Genomic DNA, 22,165 nt, shown 5'->3' on the forward strand with positions numbered 1-22,165 from the left:
AGCAATTCTATTTTATTCATAATATTTTATATGTCTGTTGATTTTGAAATGCTGGGGAGGTTGCCTTTCCTGTTCCCATCCATCCTTAACTCCATCACCATGCCATAGAGTGGGAATAAGTGTTCAACTTCGGAAGGTTTATCACGGGTCCTTTTTCTGCTGATACATGACTCACTTGAAATAGAAAAGTCTCCACATCAACTATATTGTTCCTCTACAAGATAACACACTATATTGTCCTGGTAGTTGTCAAAAACAGGCAGTTTTGCTTGTATATTAGTAATAGATAGATATAATGTACTATTTTAATGTTCACAAAAATAAACAATATTCAAATATTGATAGAGCTGTGATACTTGCCATGCTGCATTAAAATAGGCCTTAATTTTTAAGTAATGCTACTTTTACAGTCAATTACTTTGCTTGAACTGGAGTAATAGTGAATGGACTTTTGAAAACATGATACAGAAACAAAAAAAACCTACTTATATATAAATACATTTAAATGCTAATATATAGATATAAATAGTACAAGAATGTATATATTTTTAAAACTGAAAGATATGTTAACAGGACTTATTATGAGTACAATTAAAGTTATTAAAATTTCTTTAGAATGATTTATAGGAAACGGGATGTGAGATAGCACCTTACGCAGTCTGCCACGTTTAAGACAAGAGTATACTTCAGTTTTGAAATCATCTTAAGACCAGTGTCTGTTATCTTCTGGCATCCTGCAAAATGAATATGCCTGACGTATTGGCAGTATTTACTCATCATCTTGAAACTCAGGTCAGTAATTTGGTTATTTCCTGTTGAAACACATAAGATAAAGTTACACATTTGGCATACATTAAGATCCAGATCCAAATACTCAGTAAAATCAATTGAAAGATTCTTCTTGATTTCTTATTGATTAAAGTGGATTAATTTTCAAAATCATTCAAAATAATTTTGTGAAATATTGTATTAACCTTCAATCTTGACTTTAACAAGTTTACATTCAATAAGGGCTTTAAAAGTTGTATCAGAAAGATGTGGAGAGTCAAGAAACACTACAGATGTTATTTGTCGACATTTTTCAACCAGAGCCTTTGTAGAGAAAGGTGAAATAAATTATTAACATGCTTATGTGGTCACATAACAAAAGATCAGTAAACATTCTGCATATTATACTGGTAGTTGGAATTCTGAACAAATAGTTGTAACCCATTTCAACAGTAACTTATAACATGTGAGTTCTAAGTATATATAATTGAAATTTTGCATATATTTATTATCTTTGGAAACAAAAAGCAAAGAAGTAACTGGAGATGTGAAGTTTGGCAAACACCTGAGATAGTGATATAGTTAACAAACACTTCTGCAGAAGTGTGAAAAACTTCTTGTGATGGGCTAAGTTAGCAGCAGAATGTTCCCATATTTTATACTTGGTGCAACTCTGGAAAACCATGTAAACGAGAAGATTTTAATTCAGCTATTCACCTATGTATCAAAAGAAGACAAGACAATTGAAATTTTCTGTTAGTGAACAAGAGTTAGTAAGATTTTAAAACACAATTAAACAATAGCTTTCAAAAATGCTTCAGGAAAGAAATTCTCATCTTTATCTGCATACTTTCTTCAAAATCACTTGAGATGATAATCCAGGTCTAACATCAGATATTCCCCCAAAATTCAGATTTCAAATACTTACTTGAATACATCTGTCTGTAAGAGTTGGCATTTCACTGATTGGCAAATTTTGAATCCCACTGCAGCCATTGCCAATATTTCTGAAGCCATCAACTGAAATCTGAGTAAGAAATACATTATTTGTGTCTTCACAAGCATAACAAAATGGTCATTTTCCCTTTGTATGGTACCTAGAATTAAGTGGGATTCCCATTCTCAAAAGGAGAGATAGAAGGTAGCAGATAATCAGGTCAAACTCAACAATGTTTAGGGACAGATGTAGTGTATCTGTTTCTGAAATTCAGTAAAGACCGAAAATGTCAACTGTAGTCTAAAGAATTTTTAATTTCTTTGTCTGGAAAAACACTGCTTGCTTAACATAGCAATTTAATACCACAAATAGCAGCAATTTAGTGTTTTCCTTCATGTAAGCCAAAAACAATTGTACCGAAGCAGCAAATAAAACTCTTGTACTGATTGCTTCTCATTTTTTCACTCAAACTGTTTTTTAACACAGATCTCTTGCATTCAGATAAGTTTCAATTGCATTACTCAACATTCAGATGCAGTTGCAATATCATAAGTATTAATCTTGAATTTCCTTTCTAAAGCCACTGTGGGTTATCTAAGAAACATCAGGCATTCTTGAAAACAAGACGTTGAAATAATGTGAAATCTAATGGACATTTTAGTAGAACAACTGCTTTCTCAACTCACTTGGAATTTCAATGTTTAGAAGATTCGCTTAAGAACTACAGTTTGACCATGGAATCATTGCTAGAACATATATGGAATTTAATACCGCATTTTTTGTTTTAGATGAGAAAATCCTACTTAAGCCTTTTTCTTCAAATGTACTGTGAGGGGTGATGCTCCAAAGTTAAAGAAGATTCTAAGATGTTATAAAATCCTGCAAAACATAATTTTGCTGCTTGACTCAGTATGATATATATATATATTTATCATTTATAGGATCAGAAGTCAACACAGTGATCCTACATAAAACATAATTCCTTGTCTGCGAGTTCTCAGTCTGATACGTAAATGGTTTGCTTTTTTCCTTAACTGTATGCTAATATACTGTTGTCTAAAACAATACGTTAAAGCCAACATGGAGCAAACTACAGCTAAATATAAAGACCTAATAAACTGTCCCCACAAATTTAGAAAATAAATGTAGTGAAATGCAAAAATATTTGTGAGAATGTCAAAATTCGTTTCATTTAGTCTTTTAAAAACACAGAAATTTTATTTGGCTTTTGGCTTATTTGTTATCACACACTATCACTGCTTTAAAATTCCTGTGTTCTCACTCTAAAAAGATTGTTTTTGTGGAATCCACCCTGCAGAGCAGAATGCACTCCGCAGCATAGAAGATATTGTAAAGAATCATTATTCTGCGATTCCAGTATTGTCAACACATTGTGAATGAAGAATCTCGAAAATCAGTGTTCCACACTGAGGAAGTACTCCTGCAGTGTACAAGGGACTATCTTTTTTTTTTTTTAATTTCAAATTTATCAAGAACGATAAAACAAACTGTGACATACATTCGGATGTTTGGTTTCTTTCATTGATGAAAATGTAATTTTCTTATATTTTCCACTACCCAAAATAGCTTATATTAATGTACTCCCAAACGATCACGTTTCCAATAATAGAGAATAATGCGTGTGTAACTTATTCTTCAGTTACACAAGGTTGTAATTGGGAAATATAAACAATGAGTCCTCTTCTTTGATAATTAATAAACACAGTTCAGATTTTCTTCTTAAGCACTCCTGTTTTCTTGCTTGATATGTCTGAAGAAGCCAAAATTTGACAGTAGCTGCCAAAAAGAGAATTCTCTCAGTGATGTGAGAGCAGAAAGAACCTGGTGAAATGTGGTGAAGCCTCTACATTTGCTAGCAGCTTCTCTGTCATCCCCACAGACACTATGGCATGTCAAGAGATGAACAGGTCAAATTCATGTTTCCCCAGTGCCTTGTAACCTCTTAGCCAGCTGTTGTTAATTACAGCAATTGATAGGCTGCTCTAAAATATTTTGGGCCAGAATAGTTCATCTAGAAATCAGTAAACCATAGATCTTGGCTCCAAAAAGAAGTCAATTTCTTTGAAAATCTCCATGTTTCTAATATAAATTAAAGTATCTCTCACTAAACTTTTCTACTTGTATAATGTCAGTAAATGACATACAATTTCTTTACACTTTTAATCTTAGTTTTGTGACTCATAGCAGAAAATACTCCATCTATACTGTTCTGCTTCAGAAGCAGGACAAAGCAATAAGGTTTTCTGAGTCTCTCTTTGAGATTATCAGTGCTACATTAGGATGCTTTTGAGTAGGACATAAGGAAATCCCTGTTTCACAACAAAAGCATTAAACTTTTTAATGAAATGCTTACCATCCATGTAATACAGACACAACCTTAACGTCTGAAATTTTATGCAAAAAAGCCATAGCTAGAATTCACCATATATTATTACTATGAATTATAATAATAGTCAATCAGAACAAAGGCTGTCGTGTTTTACAATAGTTTGGAAAATATTTGCTTAATGTCTATTTTTTGCTGCCTAATTAAGCTTTAATGAGTTATTTAAATGCTCAGGTCCCCGAACTGCCACCTCTAAGACCATTAGCATAATCACTTATTTTACAGATGGGTTTTCCAAACAGATGTTTAAGTACTACAATAGTAAGGTGTAATATAAGAACACATTTAAAAAGAACAGCGATATTAAAATGAAGGAAAAAACAGGGTTCTACAGAACATATTTTCTGGTCTAATTTCTAATTCTAAAATGTTATCCACACAGAAGTTCTCTTTTGCTTAGTTAATCCAATGAGGTAAAAAAAAACACCCACCATTCTGTCCTATTGAAAGGCTTTCAGCAACAGTGATGCAATTTGATGCTCTTTTTTAGTTTTAGCTGTTTACTTAATTGCTCAGTCATGATCATTAAATGCTGTTCCAGAATCAGAGGGAAACCCAAAATGGAGGAAGCTGTGGAATGACTTTCAGAGCTCTCAAATACACTGGTGAGCAAACCCACTTCATTCCTCTGGAAAGTGGAAAGATTGCGGTTTTCCTAGTTCAGTGATGACCACTTTTCTCTGACTGCTGTTAGATCATACTTTCTAGAGGCAGATCCTTACAGTTCATGATTGCACTTCTGAAAAAGAAGGAAAGAGACACTCAGAGCAAAAAGCAGTCAGAAGAAGGCTACTGCCCCCTCTGCCCTCATCCTTGGCTCTGGAAAGACTCTGTCAAATGGGAAGCTAAACCATTCTGTTTGTCAGACTCCGACTCTTCACCGTTTTCCACATATTTTGTGCTTTGGAGAAGCCTATCAGTGTAAACAAGAATGTACGTGGGAGCTTTTATTAAGACCTTGGCAGGCTTTTACTGCCTTATGGTTTAGTATTTCATATCGCTTTTATAGTATGTTTTGAGATACAGAATATATTTGAAAGTATCTAAAATAGTACCAGATTCTAAAACACTGGGCATCTTTAGAATCTTAGTTGGAGACTGAAATAACCCAAGGCATTAACTATTTTTAGATTATCATTATAAACACTACTCCAATGTGTTTTAAACTGTTATAAAATAGTAACAAAAGATTACATTTGAATTACTTTCCTTCTCAGAAATTCAAGTGTAACTTTGCATTTTCCCAATGCACGGTGGCTTTATTTTTAATGCATTAGTAAAAACTGCATTTTCAAATCTCCTGATTTGAAATCCTAACTAATCATAACATAGAATTAGCTATTTACAGCCACAAAAAGCAAGCCTTGTTCTCATTATGCAGTAAGCACTAGCTGTTTATAGATCTGACAGTTTGTTGGAAGCGATCCAAACCTATAGTGCTATTATTCCTCAGTAAAATTTAAACAGCTGTAGTCGTGTAATTCAAAACCCTGGAAGACTTCTGCAGTGCTTGTTCTACTTCAGTATACCATGAATGCAGGATGCAGCCAGTCATATAAAGGATTCTCTTCTTCACAGAATGGAAGAAAGACGTGAAGTACAAACCTGAATGCAACCTGAAAGATCCAGTAGATGAGCCTGTGACATCCTGTGCCAGTGCCCAGGTACTGTAAACCTTTGTCTGTGTATTTTCTGCAGTGAGCTAAACTGAAGTACTGCAAATTGGGAAAGCTCCTTTTCAAGATGAAATAGAAGAGAGAGAAAAATATCACAAGAGTATGTTATAGAATCAGAAAAAGACAAAATAGCAGAGCTAAACTATTCTGAAAATTACTGTAAAGGAATTGTGTTAGGCATTTAATAGAATTTTCTTCTTGGTAAAAGACTCTTCTTTCCACTGCACTTTGTACTCCGGTTTATTAGAGAATAGCATTATCATATAACATACTTCACTGTATGAAAACAGTATCATTTTAAAGTTATTTTGAATAACTACAAACCCATACTTTTTTAATTAACTGTGATTCTTGTATGCATACTTTGGAAACTAACAGGCTTTTCAGTGCAAGCTTGCTGGACTGTCGTTGCCATTGATTTTACAAGCAGCGCCTGGTGGAAATGAAAGCCAGAGCTCTATCAAAGAACATTAACAATAAAAACGCACAGTAAGAGCTTCTCTGCTCCTCCAGTTATTTAGAAGAATACTACTAAAAGAACCTGAAAAACTGATAGAGATACAAAAGCGAATTAAGTGCCTACATCTTTTATCTTTCAATGCTTTCTAAAGTTTTAACCAGTTCTTTTGGAAAACATTGCTTTTATACTAAATGTTAGCAAAAAGAAAGTAAACTGTATAAATGGAAAATGTTTTTCTGCAGCACTCTGTAAAAGCTGAGAATCTAAACTTGGGATGTATTTAAGTTTCCATCTGTGGATCTGGTTTATAGCACACTGAAAACCATTCATTTTATTGAACTAAATTTCTAACTGGAATAAATAACTATTGCCACAAGCACCACAAATGAAAGTATATAAAAAATCAGAGCCTAGAATTAGGACCTACTGCTCTGGTAGATATTTAGATGTAGGCATACAGTGCTGCAGATCTGCAAGTCAGCAAAAATTAGCATTTTGAAGAAACACAGGAACACCCACTGAGGAGTTAACTACCTAGGGAGTGGCATTGACTTTCAGAGCTGACTTTATACTTTCCACATAGAGTGGGGAAACATGGTAACTTGAACTGAACTGTAAATACATATATATATGTATATGTATACAGGAAGCTGGAAAATAATGTTAACCTTAAAAAGAAAGATAATAACAAACCTTTTAAAAATAAATGTAAGATTATATTTCATGAAAACACTATAGAAGACAGGCAATGTAAATCAAGGCCAGATCTGAAAATATGAGGTTATGTGTTCGTTTTGGTTTTTTTTTTTTTGTTTGTTTTTTATTAAACAGAAACATTTCTTTCTTTTTGAATACAGAAATATATTTCTTGACAGAAGAATACTTTTTTTTGCATTTTAGTGCAAAAATCACTACAAGTGATTAGATGCTTCCAAATGCATCTAACAAAACAGATAATAAAGTAATGGACTTCTATAAATAAGGTTGTGCTACAAGGATGCATAACTTAAGATATAGGGAAGCCTTTCTTACTGGATTTTGAAACCTGTGAACAAAACCATCCAGTACTCTTGAAGAGACAATGATTTTCCTTATAGGTCATATGACTCATTTTTATGATCTGAGAATTTTAGTACTTGACTGTTTCTGCCATCTTTGAAGTGACAGTTTTCTTAGAATTTAAGCTCGAGCACATGGACTCCTTATTAATCCTTGTTTTGTGTGAAATCTGCAGAAATGCTCTCCTACTGGCTTTTTTAAAATTAATTTGGTATTAACAATCTCAGGCTCATTTCTTTCATGCGATCTGATAAAATCACCATCTCACGCTTATTCTTAATAGCTAATATTCATGCCTGTCATATAAAGAAGCACTTTTCAGAGGGAAAATGTACCCAATAATCAGTGTCAGTATGGAGGAAAAGCATGGAAAAGAGAGAATCAAAAATCACCAAACAGCTTTCAGCACATTCAGCCCACAGTAGTTCCTTATTCCAGTAATGGACATTTGATATCCAATGGCAAACCTCATGTGCAGAACTACAAAATACAACACTGCCACCTTTAAGAACTCTGTACTAGTTACACTATTACACAAGACCTGTGGTGAGATGTGCCTTTTCAGATGGCACATGAAGTGTTTATGAGAAGTGTCTTGTAGCAAATCTTTCGCAGGCCAGCATCATTTTCTATTTCCTTGTAAGCTTGGAAACAGTGAGCCTTGCTTTTTGTCCAAAAATGGTCTCTAGAAAGAGTGGTATTTTATACTTTCAAACCAGAAGCTTCATGTGTGAAAAGGAAAATTTATTATTTATGAGGTAGAAGTTAACTGCAAAATATCTACTAGTATTTGAACTTGCCTTTTTGTTTTTATTTATTTTATTGCATTGAAAGTTTTGTCTACTCTGGAGACATTTTTCTTTTGTAAGTGTGATTCACACATCAAAAGAAATGTATGGTTCTGACTCTTGGTAGTAATAGGATACTTAGATAACCAGAATAAAATAGACTGGGATTACCTATAGAATAACTTTTCCAAACTGCAACAAAAATATGTGGAAATGTAAAAAGACAAAATATCAGCCACTGTGGACAAAACACAGATTATGATGAGAATAATACTGATGAAGAGGTGACTGGCAAGACTGGAGACACTCAAGAGAAATTTTTGCCAAAGCACATTTTAGTAATACAAAGATGCAGCACACAAAATTGAGAAGAATAGAAACTGTGATGACAGTGAAAAAGAAGAGATTTTTGGACTTCGTGGGGGTGTCGCTGAAAGGATGGCATTGATTTTATTCATGGGAAAGAGAAACATTATACATCTATCTTCAGAATCTATGTACATCTTTGTGGAGGCACATCCTTGACCCTCATGCTTTTCCTCTATGTCAGCTTTTAATGCAGCAACCAACCTCTTATTCACCAAATCTTCATGTCTTACAAAGGGACACATCTAACCAGGAATGACAGACCTCTAGCAATGTTAACTGTTTGTCTTCCATATGCTGATCTTCCAAATTAGATCTTAGAATAACTCTTGTAGTTGGCACACAGCCATTTGGCTCACATTGACCCACCCACAATCTTCTCTCACAAAAAAGAATTTTTATGAACATTCCTTTGTGTAAACTTCTTGTATCATCAGGAGTAGCTGGACATGCCACAGAATTTTTTTAACTACCACGTTCTCTTAAAAGTTTCTGCAGAAATCTGTGAAATATACAGAGTGGCCTGGCATATATTAATATTAATTACAATAAAATTATAATAAAAAATGAAAAAGAAAAAAGAATTGTCATCTGAGTCAAATGTATTGAGTATTTTGTAAGTTTTGTCTAACAGGCAGAATCTGTACATCTCTTTAAAAGGGTATTACTACAATTCATGCCTCTAAGCTTACTGTATGAGTAAAACAAGCAGACTATAACATTTATTTTTAACTTCACCTTGATAAAAGTTGTAGTGTTCCATTAGTAATATGTGCATATGGCAAATTTAAATAGAGATCTGCAGCCTTCAGATATGAGTCTCATTGATTCATCCTGAATGATAAAAGAAATCCGGATGTACATTAACATTGTATTTGCATTAATTTATCTTACATTTGTATATATGTAGATTTCTCTGAAAGTAATGCCTCCTATTTATTTCCATGGAAACTACAACAATTACAAAGAGTGCAGTAACACTATTTGACACAACAAAGTCTCACTTACGAGAGTGACACAAGAAGGCATTAAATTAGTTTTCAATACAGTCATTGTCACTAGCATTTTGCATTTTTGCCAGTGATGAACATGAGCCTGCATGCTGTGATTGTAAAAACCTGTGCCAGCAGAGGTGACCCACTGCCAATATTGCACTGCAGAAATGCAGTACCCACTGCCTCACTGCACTCACTGCACAGATGTTTGATCTCCATAAACATTCAAAAATGTTGGCAGAGATGTCAGTGTGTGCCATTGTTTCTGCATGGAGGAATTCAGTGACATGCTTTTGCTTCATATGCATTTCAATGCCATTCCACCAGATTGTTCCCCTGCTTTCAGGAGTAGAATGGCAATAAAACATAACTGGATATTGTCAGGATATTTTTCAGCCTCCATTGTCATACTATCAACATCAGCCTCTGATGTCACATGCCAATATAATAAAGTAGGAGGCATTACTTTCAGAGCAGCCCTTATATAATAGCAAAAACAAAACCCCACCTCAACAAGTGTTTTTAAACCATCATATTTATTTTTACAAATGAAAGCTGTTTTCTTCAATCTCTAAGCAAAATACTACGAAACATATGACACTACTTTTATTCACACGAAGTTTGATAAATTTAACATTGCAGTTCAAGGAAATGTTTAACACTATACAGTTCAATTAAGCACATGGGATTGTTAGCACGTGCTGCTGAAGTGTATCACATTTGCATATTCACTGTCACTGAGTCCTCCCTCATTTTTCAAAGGTCTAAGTAACAGGAGATGTCAAATGACTGGAAGGAAGGAAATGTCGCATTCACCTTCAGGAATGGGAAGAAGGATCCAGGAAACTATGAGTCTTTCAGCCTCACCTAAGTCCCTAAGAAGTTTATTTAGCAGACCCTCCTTGAAGCCATGACCAAGCAAATGAAAGATAAACAGGTGACAGGGAACAGCCAGAAAGAATTTATTGAGTACAAAGCATTCCTCACTGATGTAATAGTGTTCTATGATGAAATAACAAAATCTTTGGATAAGAGGAGAACAGTAGTGTGTGTATCTTGACTACAACAAGGCCTTCAACACTGTATCCTTCATAGTCAAAAGGATAAAATATAGGCTGGATAAGTGAATTTCAAAGTGACTGAAAATTTGCCTGGACTGCTAGGCCAAAGCATTCTCACCAATATCGCTAAGTACCATCGGTATCTTGTGGCAACTGACATCCCTCAAGGGTCAATACATCTTCCTCCTTGCAAATATTGTTAAGTATCTTCTACTTCCAAATATCAACAGTTCACCAATTTCACCAGTCCTCTGAGTTTGCCAAAATACAGTACCAGGAAGTTTACAGTGGTAGTGACATTACTGCTGATTTCTTCCATTTTTTTTCTTTTTTTTATTTTCTTTCAAAATTTACTATGTAATGGTTGGTAAGAAGCCACTGCCCTACTAGGCATAATTAAAATTCTAACAGTATTTTAGAACAAGTAGTCCAAATTCTATGACAAACTACACATCTGAAGTAATACAGATAAGCAAGTACATTTAATACCTGTTAAAAAGATGACAGAAATTTAAAAAAAGAGTTGCAATTTTTTTCTGCTCTTTGAGGAGACATGCTGAAATTAATCATATCAAGGAGATGGTTGAGGTCTATGTTATGTGAATTCAGATGCAAACTGTATATAGTCAGAAATTTTAAGACCATGCCAAATGAGCATTCTGAACATGACAAGAACATATTTATTTACAAGGTTAATTTAGCATAGTGTAAGTTTTAGCCTCTGGATAATTGGATAATCCTGAAAAGCATAATTCTAAAATAATTATTGTCAAATTTTGATACTTGTTGTAAAGTTTCTTATTTTTTAATTCATTTGAAAAAAAGTAGTGGATGGCTGATTTGCCAGATTCATCTGTAATAGGTATGTAAATATTGTGTTACTTACATTCAACCCCTGATATTCAGAGAGATTTAAATCTTGCAAATTCCTACATTCACCGAAAAAACCCAGTCATTTTGAATGTTAAAAGTTTGAATTCTCTGAGTGCCAGAGAAACTTAAGTATTTCTATTACAGATTCAGTCCATCGAGGCCAGTATCCTACCTGAAACTATTGCAGTGTCAGATTACTGAGAAGAAAGCACACACAAACAACAAAAAAAAAAGTATACAAAGCTGAAGTTGTCCAGAGGAAAAATGCCTTCTTAACACTTCATCAATCTCTGGCTTATGAATCAAGCTGCTTTTTGTCTTACATTACCAAAGGATAAGAAAGCTCTTTAGTTAAGAAATTTAGAGTTAGGAAATGATGGAATAAAGTTCCCATCTTTTTCTCGTTCCAAGCACTCATGGATATGAATGTTGAATATTGAAAAATGCTGAAAAGTTTAAAATAACACAGAGGATCCCAGTTATGACTGATGTTACTATAATGCACTGCTTCGACCAACTAGTATATAACTTCTGAAAAGTAACAATCTCATTTTTCATGTGAAGTCATCAGTGTAAATGTCATGGTTTTATGATCTTTGGCTACCAGTATTCCACATCATAACATCATGTAGTGCACTGGGAGTTAAAGAGTTAACGTGTTGACAGTAATGCACACTACCAATTAACAGAATCTGAATGCTGATAGAGAACTGGCAAGTACAGCATTAAAAATGGAGAATCCAGTTAAGGGCTTTTCAAAGTTGATATTGACAGTAGGTCACATGGTTTAGAGGTGCACCTCTAAACTACAGTCTATGCACTTTAACTACCTGACATGGGCCATGAGTGACACCTGATAGTACCAGAGCTGTTGGGATACAATAGAGCAGCATGCAGATAGGATTGTGTTTTTTTTTTAAATAAGCTATAACTACAAAAACACTGAGAATGCTCTTTAGTCCATAATTGGTTTAAACTATCAATTTGCTGACAAATTTTATTTAATATTAGTTTTTTTTATTATGGAATCTTTCCAACAGATAAAGACAAGGTTTTTGAGACCCAAACAATGTTGCTTAAAAAAAAAAAAAAAAATCTGGGAAACTGTATTCAAGATTGGGATCTACATCTTAAGTACTAAAGTCAAAAAAGATAGATCATAACACAAAGATGTCTATAGGCAGAGCAAAAATTACTGAGTACACAATTCAAACAGTGAAGAGTTGGAAAAAAAAAAAGCAAGTTTTAGAAGGAATGATACTAATGAGCAGAAAGTAGGAAATTAATGAGATAAAAAGAAATTCAGACTATGAAAATCTCAAGAGTGAAAATGTTTCTGAGGAAGCACAACTTTGTGGCCAAAATTTACTGAAAACAACTGCATTAAGGGAAGTTTAGGACCACTGTAAAAAATACAGGAGCAAACATCAGCTGAAAACTTACGCAATTTTGGATGTGATTGCATGGTGTGGTTCTTATCTTCCTCTAAGAGTAATCCCTGTATAAAAGCTCCTGGCTTACCCCTCTATCCTCTATCTTCTCAAGTGGGCAGACCTGTGAGCGGTTTGAAGCAGACCATTGTCAGGTTCCCCAGGTTCCTTTGCATCCTGTCTACCCTCAGACGACACAACAGCCACATACGCTTTTGAAAATTACTACACTTGGGTCCTTCACAGAGCAGTCTATGCAACTTTGTCTACCTTACATGGGCCATGAGAGACACCTGGTTGTACCACAGCTGGTTGGGATAAAATGGGACTCAACCAGAAAACAAATGCACTTTATATTGTGAGAGTGATAGAAACACTGGATGCAGGTCAATTTCTATATCCTATTGGTTGTTTTTCGTAGTGGAACATCCAGTAGGTCAGTATCCAGAAAGCTGGAAAATACCAGCCTCAAGCTCCTTTTTCAAGCTTATCTACCAAGATGAATTTAAATACAAAGAAGATTCTGTCCGATGGTGTTTCTTAAACACTGGAGAACTTTGTGACAAAAATCAATTATCAAGCAGTTTGCCTAATTTTCCGTGCTTTGGCAAAATAAATGACAGTAGATCACAGATGGTAAGAGCAATGAAAAAGGACACAACTTTATCAAAGTAACTGTGAAGTTTTAAGTAGTGTAATGACTGAGTACTGAAAGCTGCACACTGTGCACAAGCCTCTGTGAAAAAGTTTATTTCATCTGTTCTAATATTTTATTTTTCTTCCACTGCAGGGATACCACATACACCAGCTGTGTGTATTCAGATCTGGACAACACTGATTAAGACAACCAAAAATTTCTTCTCTCCCAGTTGTCACAAAAAAATACGTGGGCAAGCTGAATGTCAGGATGCAAGTCATTACTATTATAATACTACTTCTTCTTTGTAAAGCATCTGACTTTAGGAAGACAAGGAATAGGAATCTGAGAAAGAATGAAAAGGAAAACATCGTAAGAAGAGCGTCTAGCACCGTTAAGCGCAACGCCCAAGCCCAACCATGTGATATATATGTTTACCTTCATGAGAAATATCTAGATTGTCAGGAAAGAAAATTGGTTTTTGTGGCACCTGATTGGCCCGAGGATTTGAAGCACATGCTGCTAGCAAGAAACAGGATTCGTAAATTGAAGAATAATATGTTTTCTAAATATAAAGTATTGAAAAGTCTGGATTTACAGCAGAATGACATATCAAAAATTGAGAGCCAGGCTTTCTTTGGTTTGAATAAACTTACCACACTCCTACTCCAGCATAACCAAATTAAGAGTTTATCTGAGGAGATTTTTATTTATACACCCAGTCTAAACTATCTTCGTCTTTATGATAATCCCTGGCATTGCAATTGTGAACTAGAAACTCTTGTTACAATGCTACAGGTTCCAACAAACAGAAATTTGGGAAACTATGCCAAGTGTTCGTACCCAATAGAACTGAAAAATCAGAAGCTAAAACAGATAAAAGCTGAACAGCTGTGTAGTGAAGAGGACAGGCAAGATCCCCGAAACATGAAGCAGAAGCCTGAAGCTACCAAACCAGAATTTGATTCTTCTTTGTGCCACATGTATGTGTTTCCTGTACCAACTCTGAACTGCAAGAGAAAAGGTTTGTATCTATTTTTCTAACTGAATGAATTATTTTCATAATCTTGCCCTCTTACTGCTGCACATACTATTAATGACAAATCCATACGACACCAGCTCTTTCTTAACTTACTTTAACTAACACTTTAATTTTTTGTCTGTTTAACATAAATAATTTTCTCACAAATATTCTTTAGTTCTCTAGTATAACACATCCAATGAAAATCAACAGTAGTTAAATTAAGCCTATGCTTAAATTATGGAACCGTCAGCACCTCAACTGTCTGATGCTACAGTGGTAAGCATACTAATCGGTCATCCTGCAGCTGTGCAAAAATCACTGCACTGACAAAAATAAGCATGGAGCATTTTTATTTATTTACTTATTTTTCCCGATGTATAAACACAAAGATTTCACAGAAGTTAATTGTGAAGCAGGATTGGACTAGCCAGCTGTGCTAACAATCCCCATAGGAACCTAAATGCAAAGAAGAGTCACTAGAGCCCCAAGTGTATTTGCATGATTTCTTCTTCTTAAGGAAGAAATTGTACACTTTTCTTCATAAAGAAATATCTCCTCTCTGTTCTTCCTCTCAGTACCCAACAAACACTTTAAAGCTGAAGTGACTTTAAGAAATATTTTTCAGTCTCTTGGATCCATTCCATTCCCAAATGCATCTCAGTCTCCTAAAAGCCATAGTTAAGCCCTAAGGGTAAACCAACTGTGGCATGTGTCAAAATGAAAATGTACATTTATTCATGCTTTATATTTCTCATATTTTACACTACAATGAAACAAAACATGGAACAAAACAATTCTGAAGAGAGTTGTCCTTTAACATTTTAAAATCTGTACTAAAAAGCATTACCTGAAGTAGCCCAAATTGGGAGAACTATTTTCCCAAGTTTTGCAAAATATATCCTGCAGAACGTTTTGTCTACTTGTATCTCGCAATGTGTTTGCTAAACTTCTATTTATTTAACAGTGACTTATATTTATATAACTCTTTGTGAGTTCTTACTCTCGAACTTTGATGTTGGAGGTGTTACCTAAACAGAAAGAATTAATGATTTCAGCATTTGATGACATGGTTTGTCTGTTACATATGCTATAAAAAATATTGATGGTTTTACCTTCTTCTCATTGCTAAATTCCTCTTTTACTATGTCTTTTTTTATTAATTATGGTTTTTTTTGCTAACACTTATTAATTTCTTAATATTCCTTTATCTTTCCTCTTGTTGTGAATAAGAGCTTAGTTATTAGACACAAATTATAATCTTAACTATCTTTCACATGATCTTAATTGCATCATCAATCACTTCAAGTTTCTAGAAAACAGTGTTGAACAAAAGCTGAACAAAAAGAGGTATATATTATTATGTACATTTATCACTATATACATATACACGTACATGTATACATACATGTACACATACATATACATTTATTATAATATAAATATTGATATAATACTGACTTTCTATCTCTTCCCATTCAGTGGTATAGAAGAGATGAGCTGAATACCTTAATATACTCAAAAATATGGGGCAAGAAAAATGTTATGTTTTTTTTCCCTAACTCCATAGTGACCTTCAATCATGTCTGCTCTTTAAGGGAGCTTCACAGGATTTGAAAAATAAATTACTGGCTGAGAAATAAAGTTACATCAGCACTCACAGGAGTGTACTGCAGTTCTGGTGTACAAGGGTACAGGACTCCTTCCTTCAGGTCAAGAGCTAGCTCTATCACTCCTGGACTTCCTGAATGTCTAGCATGCACACCCTGAGTAAGTCTCATTTAAGAAGTATCAGATCTACTGTGCATATGCTTGACAGCTGGATGCACATATCTAATGAAAATTTGGGATTTCTAAACATATGGTAATCTTTGATGAAAGCATCATACTTATCTGTCCCTGCATATGATTACTGTGCAGCAGATGCACAGTTTCACTGCAATTTTCATCAGAAAGAGGAGTATAATGAACTCAAATTCCTGGCAAAAATTAAAATTTGTTCTAAATCCATATGAACAAGATTTCAGAGTAGGAGGAGAGTTTATCACCTGTCAAATCAGACGATGCCCCCAAAAGCTGAAGCATTATTTCTTTACAATTGAGGGGACAGAGCGATAAGCAGGATAGCATTACTATGCATTTCTGTAGAGAAATTATAAGGCCTGCACTTTGTCCCTCAGGTTGTGAGCTTTTAGTTAATGCCAGAAAGCTCATGGAATAGACATCTTAAAAATGTAAATATTTCTTAAAAATAAATACATAAATACACATATCTCCTCCTTTTTGAAGAACTTCTTATTTGTATCTCATCAGATCAGTGATACACCAGAACTAGCAGCACTTCAGAACAGAAGCATCCTGTGTCCTTGACTGTTATAAAAAAGAAAAACAAACAAACAAACAAACAAAAAACAAAACCTACAAAAGTTGTTTGCTTTTCTGCAAAATTATTTGGACTCACAAAAACAGCTGAAAAAAATCCATGTTCTAGAGCACAGACATGAAGAGTACGTTAAATGTCCATAAATTCAAGCACTGTTTTCATTCATTTGGCAATAATTAGACCCTAAACTTTGACATCTGCACAAGCAGGAAACATTCCAACCAGAGCAGGCAGGAGCATTTATAATATTTACATATTTATAATACAGGTATTATCATACCAAAGCTCTACTGAAATTCAAATATAAGGCAGGAAGTCTTTAATGTGTTGCTTTAGTCTCAAGAATGCTGATGCTTGAGACATCTTCAAAATTCTGAAGTGTACTGACAACACCAATTTCAGCACAGACTCAGGGATTATACTTTTATTTAAAGACAGTTAAAGAAGGGGTACTACCACTCATTTTGTTCTAACAGCCCAGGATTAGAACACTACATTTAGCAGACAGAAAGCCTGGAGATAAGGTTTAATAACTTTATCCGGAGAAGATTCAGACCACACCTGGCACTCCTCAAGGACATGCTCTTACTAGCCTAGAACCTAGAAGCTGTTCTTTCTGTAACTCCTTTAAAAGTAATTTTTAAAAATAATGACTGAGACATGCTTGTCTACTCTGGAAATGCCAATGATACAAGTAGGGCAGAGAAGTAGATAGATAGAATACTTAGAAATATCTCCTGGGCAAATAAGCATTGTAACAAAACACATTTTTATAAGTAATAAGCAATTATAATTATAGAAGTACAATTATAACTATACCTCTTACTAAATACTATGATTATTACCACTTTTATTGCTAATGAAATTTTACCTCTTGGCAACATAAAACAAAAGATGTAATAGAGCACATTGTAATTTGATTATGGAATATGTTCCCATGGCAATGAACATTTATTTACTCGGCATACTGTTTTCCCTGTTTACAAGTTTCACACACACCTTTCATTAGTGTCTTTACCCCCATTGCTACACAGATGAATAATATGGTACTACCAAAAGAAAAATAAAAAACAGTGAATGAGGCTTTGCTGTAAACAGTAGTGAAGAATGCAACTTTCATATGAAACGTGAAGATGGAAAAGAAAAAGGCAGTCAAAGTCAGAAGCTGAAAAAACATTGATAGAAGTAATGGGGGAAAATAAAGGGAAAGAAATAATGTGAGACCAACAAAGCTGTTTGCAAGTGTGAAACCTAAGCAATAAGAATAACCTAAAAATGATACAAATTCTCTCTTTTCCATTTTTTAAGATTTAAAGAAAGTTCCTGGTAACATACCTCCAGATATAGTTAAACTTGATTTGTCCAACAACAAAATTAAACAACTGCGACCCAAAGAGTTTGAAGACATCAGTGAACTGAAGATATTAAACCTGAACAGTAATGGAATAACATACATTGATCCTGGTAAGAATAATTTTAAATATTCATTTTACAGTTATTTGTTTCATAAACTGTAAACTTTGGTAAAGTCTCTGTCACATAAAAATGTGCAAGAAAGAAAGGACCTAAAAATCTAGAAGTCTGTGCAAATTTAACCTTTTGTAGCATTCAATTCACACAGGTTGCATAGATCATCACAGAAGACATATAAATCATCAAGTCAATGAAGAGTGACTGATTTCAGCAGCTCTTTAACACTAAGCAAGCCAATGCAAAAATAGAATTCTGAAGGTTAACCATTTACCAAAGTGCCAAATAGTTGAATATCCTGAATTATGATTTCCAATTAAAAAAAAAAAAAAAAAAAAGCTGTAATACAATGAATGCTGCTTTTAAATAGTAATGGATATGAAGTAATAGACAAACCAAAATAATTAAAACTCTTTTTGATCAAAAAATGATACACATAGTTGCTCTTAAGTTATGTATTATTAGACTTCAAGTGACCTTGTTTAGCAGTTTGCTTATTGCATATGTGTATTTGATTTTTCATTATGAAAACAGACACAAGGAGAGGTAGAAATAATGAAGCAATTGAGCCTTCTTTAGTAGTATTTTAGAGGTTAAATAGGAGAAACTGTTGATATCAGTAGAAGGGTATTTCTGAGGTTTAGCAACATACTTATTCAAATTAAGTCTTCTAACATGAAACAAAACTTGCAAAAAGTATGAAGTGCTCCCTGAAACATGACTCAGAACTTTGTGTCATGGAAAGAATACAAGAATTCTATGAGTAAATCAAACATTCATTCATCTCCACTGGCACTATACTGCACTCATGCATTTTCATAAGTGTTTTATGACTTTATCAGCAATACAACCACTCTAATATTGACATTTTCAGGATAATATCTGTCGATACTCAGGATACAAACCATTTAATAAAGATCTGTGTTTGAAATGTCTTTTTATAGCCTTTAGTAAAAACAAATAAAGTTATGAAAAAGTTATTTCTTGTTGCAGATAAGCATATCTTCTCTAATTCATATTTACAAGTTACAAATAAATATCTTTCTTTTGACAAGCTGCTTTCTCAGGGCTCAATAACTTAGAAGAGCTGGATCTATCTAACAACAGCTTGCAGAATTTTGAATATGGAGTATTGGAAGACCTTTACTTTCTGAAAGTTCTGTGGCTGAGAGAGAATCCTTGGAGATGTGATTACAACATTCATTATCTTTTCTACTGGCTGAAGCATCACTACAACGTCCACTACAATGGCCTAGAATGCAAAATGCCTGAGGAATACAAAGGCTGGTCTGTTGGAAAATATGTTCGGAGTTATTACGAGGAGTGTCCAAAAGACAAGCTGCCCATTTATCCAGAAACTTTTGACCTGGACAAAGACGATGAGGAATGGGAACGACACAAAGAAAAGTCAGTTCAAACAGTTAAAAAGCACAGTGTAATCGTCACTGTGCTAGGCTAATAAGGAAACCCTGTTTTTTTTTTTTAAAGTAAATTCGAATATTTGGTACTCTGGCAAAAAAAGGAACCCAACACACTGTTTACATTTTTGTTAATTATACAGATTGCAAGACTATTTACCTACAAGGATTTCTGTTTAATGCAGTAAATAAGTACAGAATGGCATTAGTTACACAGAATCCTTCAATAAGTAGTTGTTTCTGACAGTTTGTTCTGCGCTCTCTTGTGAAATTTTCTGCTAGAAATTCAAAACTATGCATTATAAATAGATAGACATGAATGTAGACATGTGGGGAGGAGCTGTGCATGAACATTATATATGAATGCAGGTTATGTGTTGACATGGAGTCGCTGCAGGATTGTGACCAACACTCAACTTTCTTGAATGCATTGCCAGTTCTTTGTATCTATCAGTTTCCTAAAATATTTCCAGAAAACATTTTTAAGATTTTGTATCAGCCTCCTGTTTTATTGTGTATATATAAAGGAAACAAACAAACAAACAAACACCTGAAGACTTAAATCTTATATACAGTTCTAGAAGAACAGGAATGGTGGTTGTTATACTAAGTAACATTCAAACCCAGAAGTTGGGTTCTATTTGCTGATTTACCTGTGTTCCTATTCTGTCCTAACTCAACAACCCAGCTTCTGCCTCTTCTGTATATGAGCTGCCCAAAAATAGGAGTAGCCAAGGCATGGTCAGTTCCCAAGACACAGTTCCACATGCTCATACTGCTGAAGCCTTCCTAGGAAGCACTTCAGTCATCATATCAGCTTACACAACCTCCCTTCTAGATCAAGAAGAGCACATAGGCTGCTGCAGTCTGCATCCCACATGCTGATGCCCACACAAACTGAAGGTGAGTATGCATCTAAGTGCTCGTAGAAGAGACTGATACTGCCACAGCTTACCCTTCCCAAAACTCATTGGTAAAAATGCACATTATAATATCTGTTCATTACACAGCTGTCTATGTGAACAGATATTCTTAAAAACCTGTGATCATTCTAGTATAAAGCCATAGAAATGCCCTGGCTAACCAGTCAGTATCTCTGAAGTTCCTTGCTATGTATTCCTTTACCCAAATGAGCTATTTTTACTGAAAGATGCCTACTAGTTTTTACATAATGCTTCTGTCTTTTTTTAATTCCTGCACCATTTAATGTTGAACTAGACCTACTGCCTGCTAAAGATAGATATTATAAACTCTTCCACACACAAAAAGGATAAGTAACTCCCCAGACAAGTAGGGGGATGCTGGATTAAACCTTCAATATTCCTAGCTCAAGGAAATCCTAGATCAAGTAATAAATATGCAGTGAAGGATAGAGATTCAGGGTCAAAACTTTAAATATCTGTTGGCCATTATGGAAGAAATTCTGGAACACTCCAGAGAGAAATCTTACTCTTTTAAAGCAAGTGTGGTGTTTGTGGGTTCCTCTGGTTCTCCAGCAACAATCCGAAAAAGTCAGATGTTTTGTTTAGAAGTGTAATGCAAAGTACTCAGCACTTTCATGCTTGCATGAAGTAAAAGCACAGCATAAAGGAAAATTTTAGAAAAAAATTAAACGTGGTAGAAATTCCAAAAAATTCTTAAGTAAAAACGTGCTATTATTAACCGTATTCGTTCATTATCTCCATTATTGAGATTAAATCTATTTAATGGTGCAGATAAACTGAATAATATAGACATCATATGTGCAGATACCTTTAAAAAATTTTATGGGAAATACTACAATATATTACTTCTCTCTCAGTTTCTGGGAATATCCTAAGCATTATCCTAATTTTTAAAGGATAATCCTAGGAAGATAGAACACTGATGAAATTCCCATTTGGCCAATAATATTCACTGAATAGGACATTTTCTAGAAACTTCTAAAAGTGCCAAAAGAAAGAAATCTATCATGGTCAGCATTAACTAACAAACTCCTCATCTCAAATTCTGGAGGATTTTTTCAGTACAGAATTGAACTACTGGGAATGATTGAAAAGCACAGACAATGGAACCACAGTAGAACATCTGTTAGCAGCAACACAGCCAAGAGAGAAAAGCTGAGTAGGAAAAAATGAGTTTATAAACCATGTCAGGATAATTTCTGCACAGAGTCAGTGCTAAAAAAAAAAAAAAAAAGAAAAAAACCAAAGAGATAGGCCAAAGTCAGAGGAGGGAAAGGCAATCCAGGGATAGAGTACAGGAGGAGAGCTGAGTGAGAGTTCTCTGATCTTTGGTCAGCAGGATGTTTGCAGTTGGAAAAGCAGTGGAGTAAGATGAAGACCACAAACAGTGGTGTAACAGTTGGAAATAACAAGTTCTCAAACACTGGCACCAGAAAATGTTGCATCTGCTGATCCTTGGTTCAAGAGAGTGA

General features: G+C 34.4%; 1 protein-coding gene across 3 annotated transcripts; it reads left to right on the forward strand.

Annotated features, from left to right (window-relative positions):
- Nucleotides 1-4,636: 4,636 nt before the first annotated feature.
- Nucleotides 4,637-20,228, forward strand: LRRC17 (leucine rich repeat containing 17). 3 transcript variants are annotated; one of them, XM_042872416.1, is made up of 5 exons: nucleotides 4,637-4,717; nucleotides 5,691-5,776; nucleotides 13,611-14,481; nucleotides 18,170-18,325; nucleotides 19,387-20,228. In XM_042872416.1, the coding sequence occupies exons 3-5, from the start codon at nucleotides 13,728-13,730 to the stop codon at nucleotides 19,788-19,790; spliced, it is 1,314 nt and encodes a 437-aa protein (XP_042728350.1). In that variant the 5' UTR covers nucleotides 4,637-4,717; nucleotides 5,691-5,776; nucleotides 13,611-13,727; the 3' UTR covers nucleotides 19,791-20,228. The 3 variants fall into 3 exon arrangements, with proteins under 3 accessions (XP_042728350.1, XP_042728352.1, XP_042728349.1); XM_042872418.1 differs by lacking the exon at nucleotides 4,637-4,717 and adding an exon at nucleotides 4,978-5,045; XM_042872415.1 differs by lacking the exon at nucleotides 4,637-4,717 and having other exon boundaries at nucleotides 5,583-5,776.
- The last annotated feature ends 1,937 nt before the right edge of the window (nucleotides 20,229-22,165 follow it).

The sequence above is a fragment of the Lagopus leucura genome, unplaced genomic scaffold (genome assembly GCF_019238085.1).
Source record: "Lagopus leucura isolate 7727_CA_CO unplaced genomic scaffold, USGS_WTPT01 Super-Scaffold_100008, whole genome shotgun sequence".
Classification (NCBI taxonomy): Eukaryota; Metazoa; Chordata; class Aves; order Galliformes; family Phasianidae; genus Lagopus; species Lagopus leucura.

Bases quoted from the DNA above. Each gene is read 5' to 3' on its own strand.
- LRRC17 (XM_042872416.1), top strand. From the start codon at position 13,728: ATGCAAGTCATTACTATTATAATACTACTTCTTCTTTGTAAAGCATCT. The intron at 14,482-18,169 runs GTTTGTATCTAT...CCATTTTTTAAG, and splicing joins TCTGAACTGCAAGAGAAAAG to ATTTAAAGAAAGTTCCTGGT. The intron at 18,326-19,386 runs GTAAGAATAATT...TCTTTTGACAAG, and splicing joins AATAACATACATTGATCCTG to CTGCTTTCTCAGGGCTCAAT.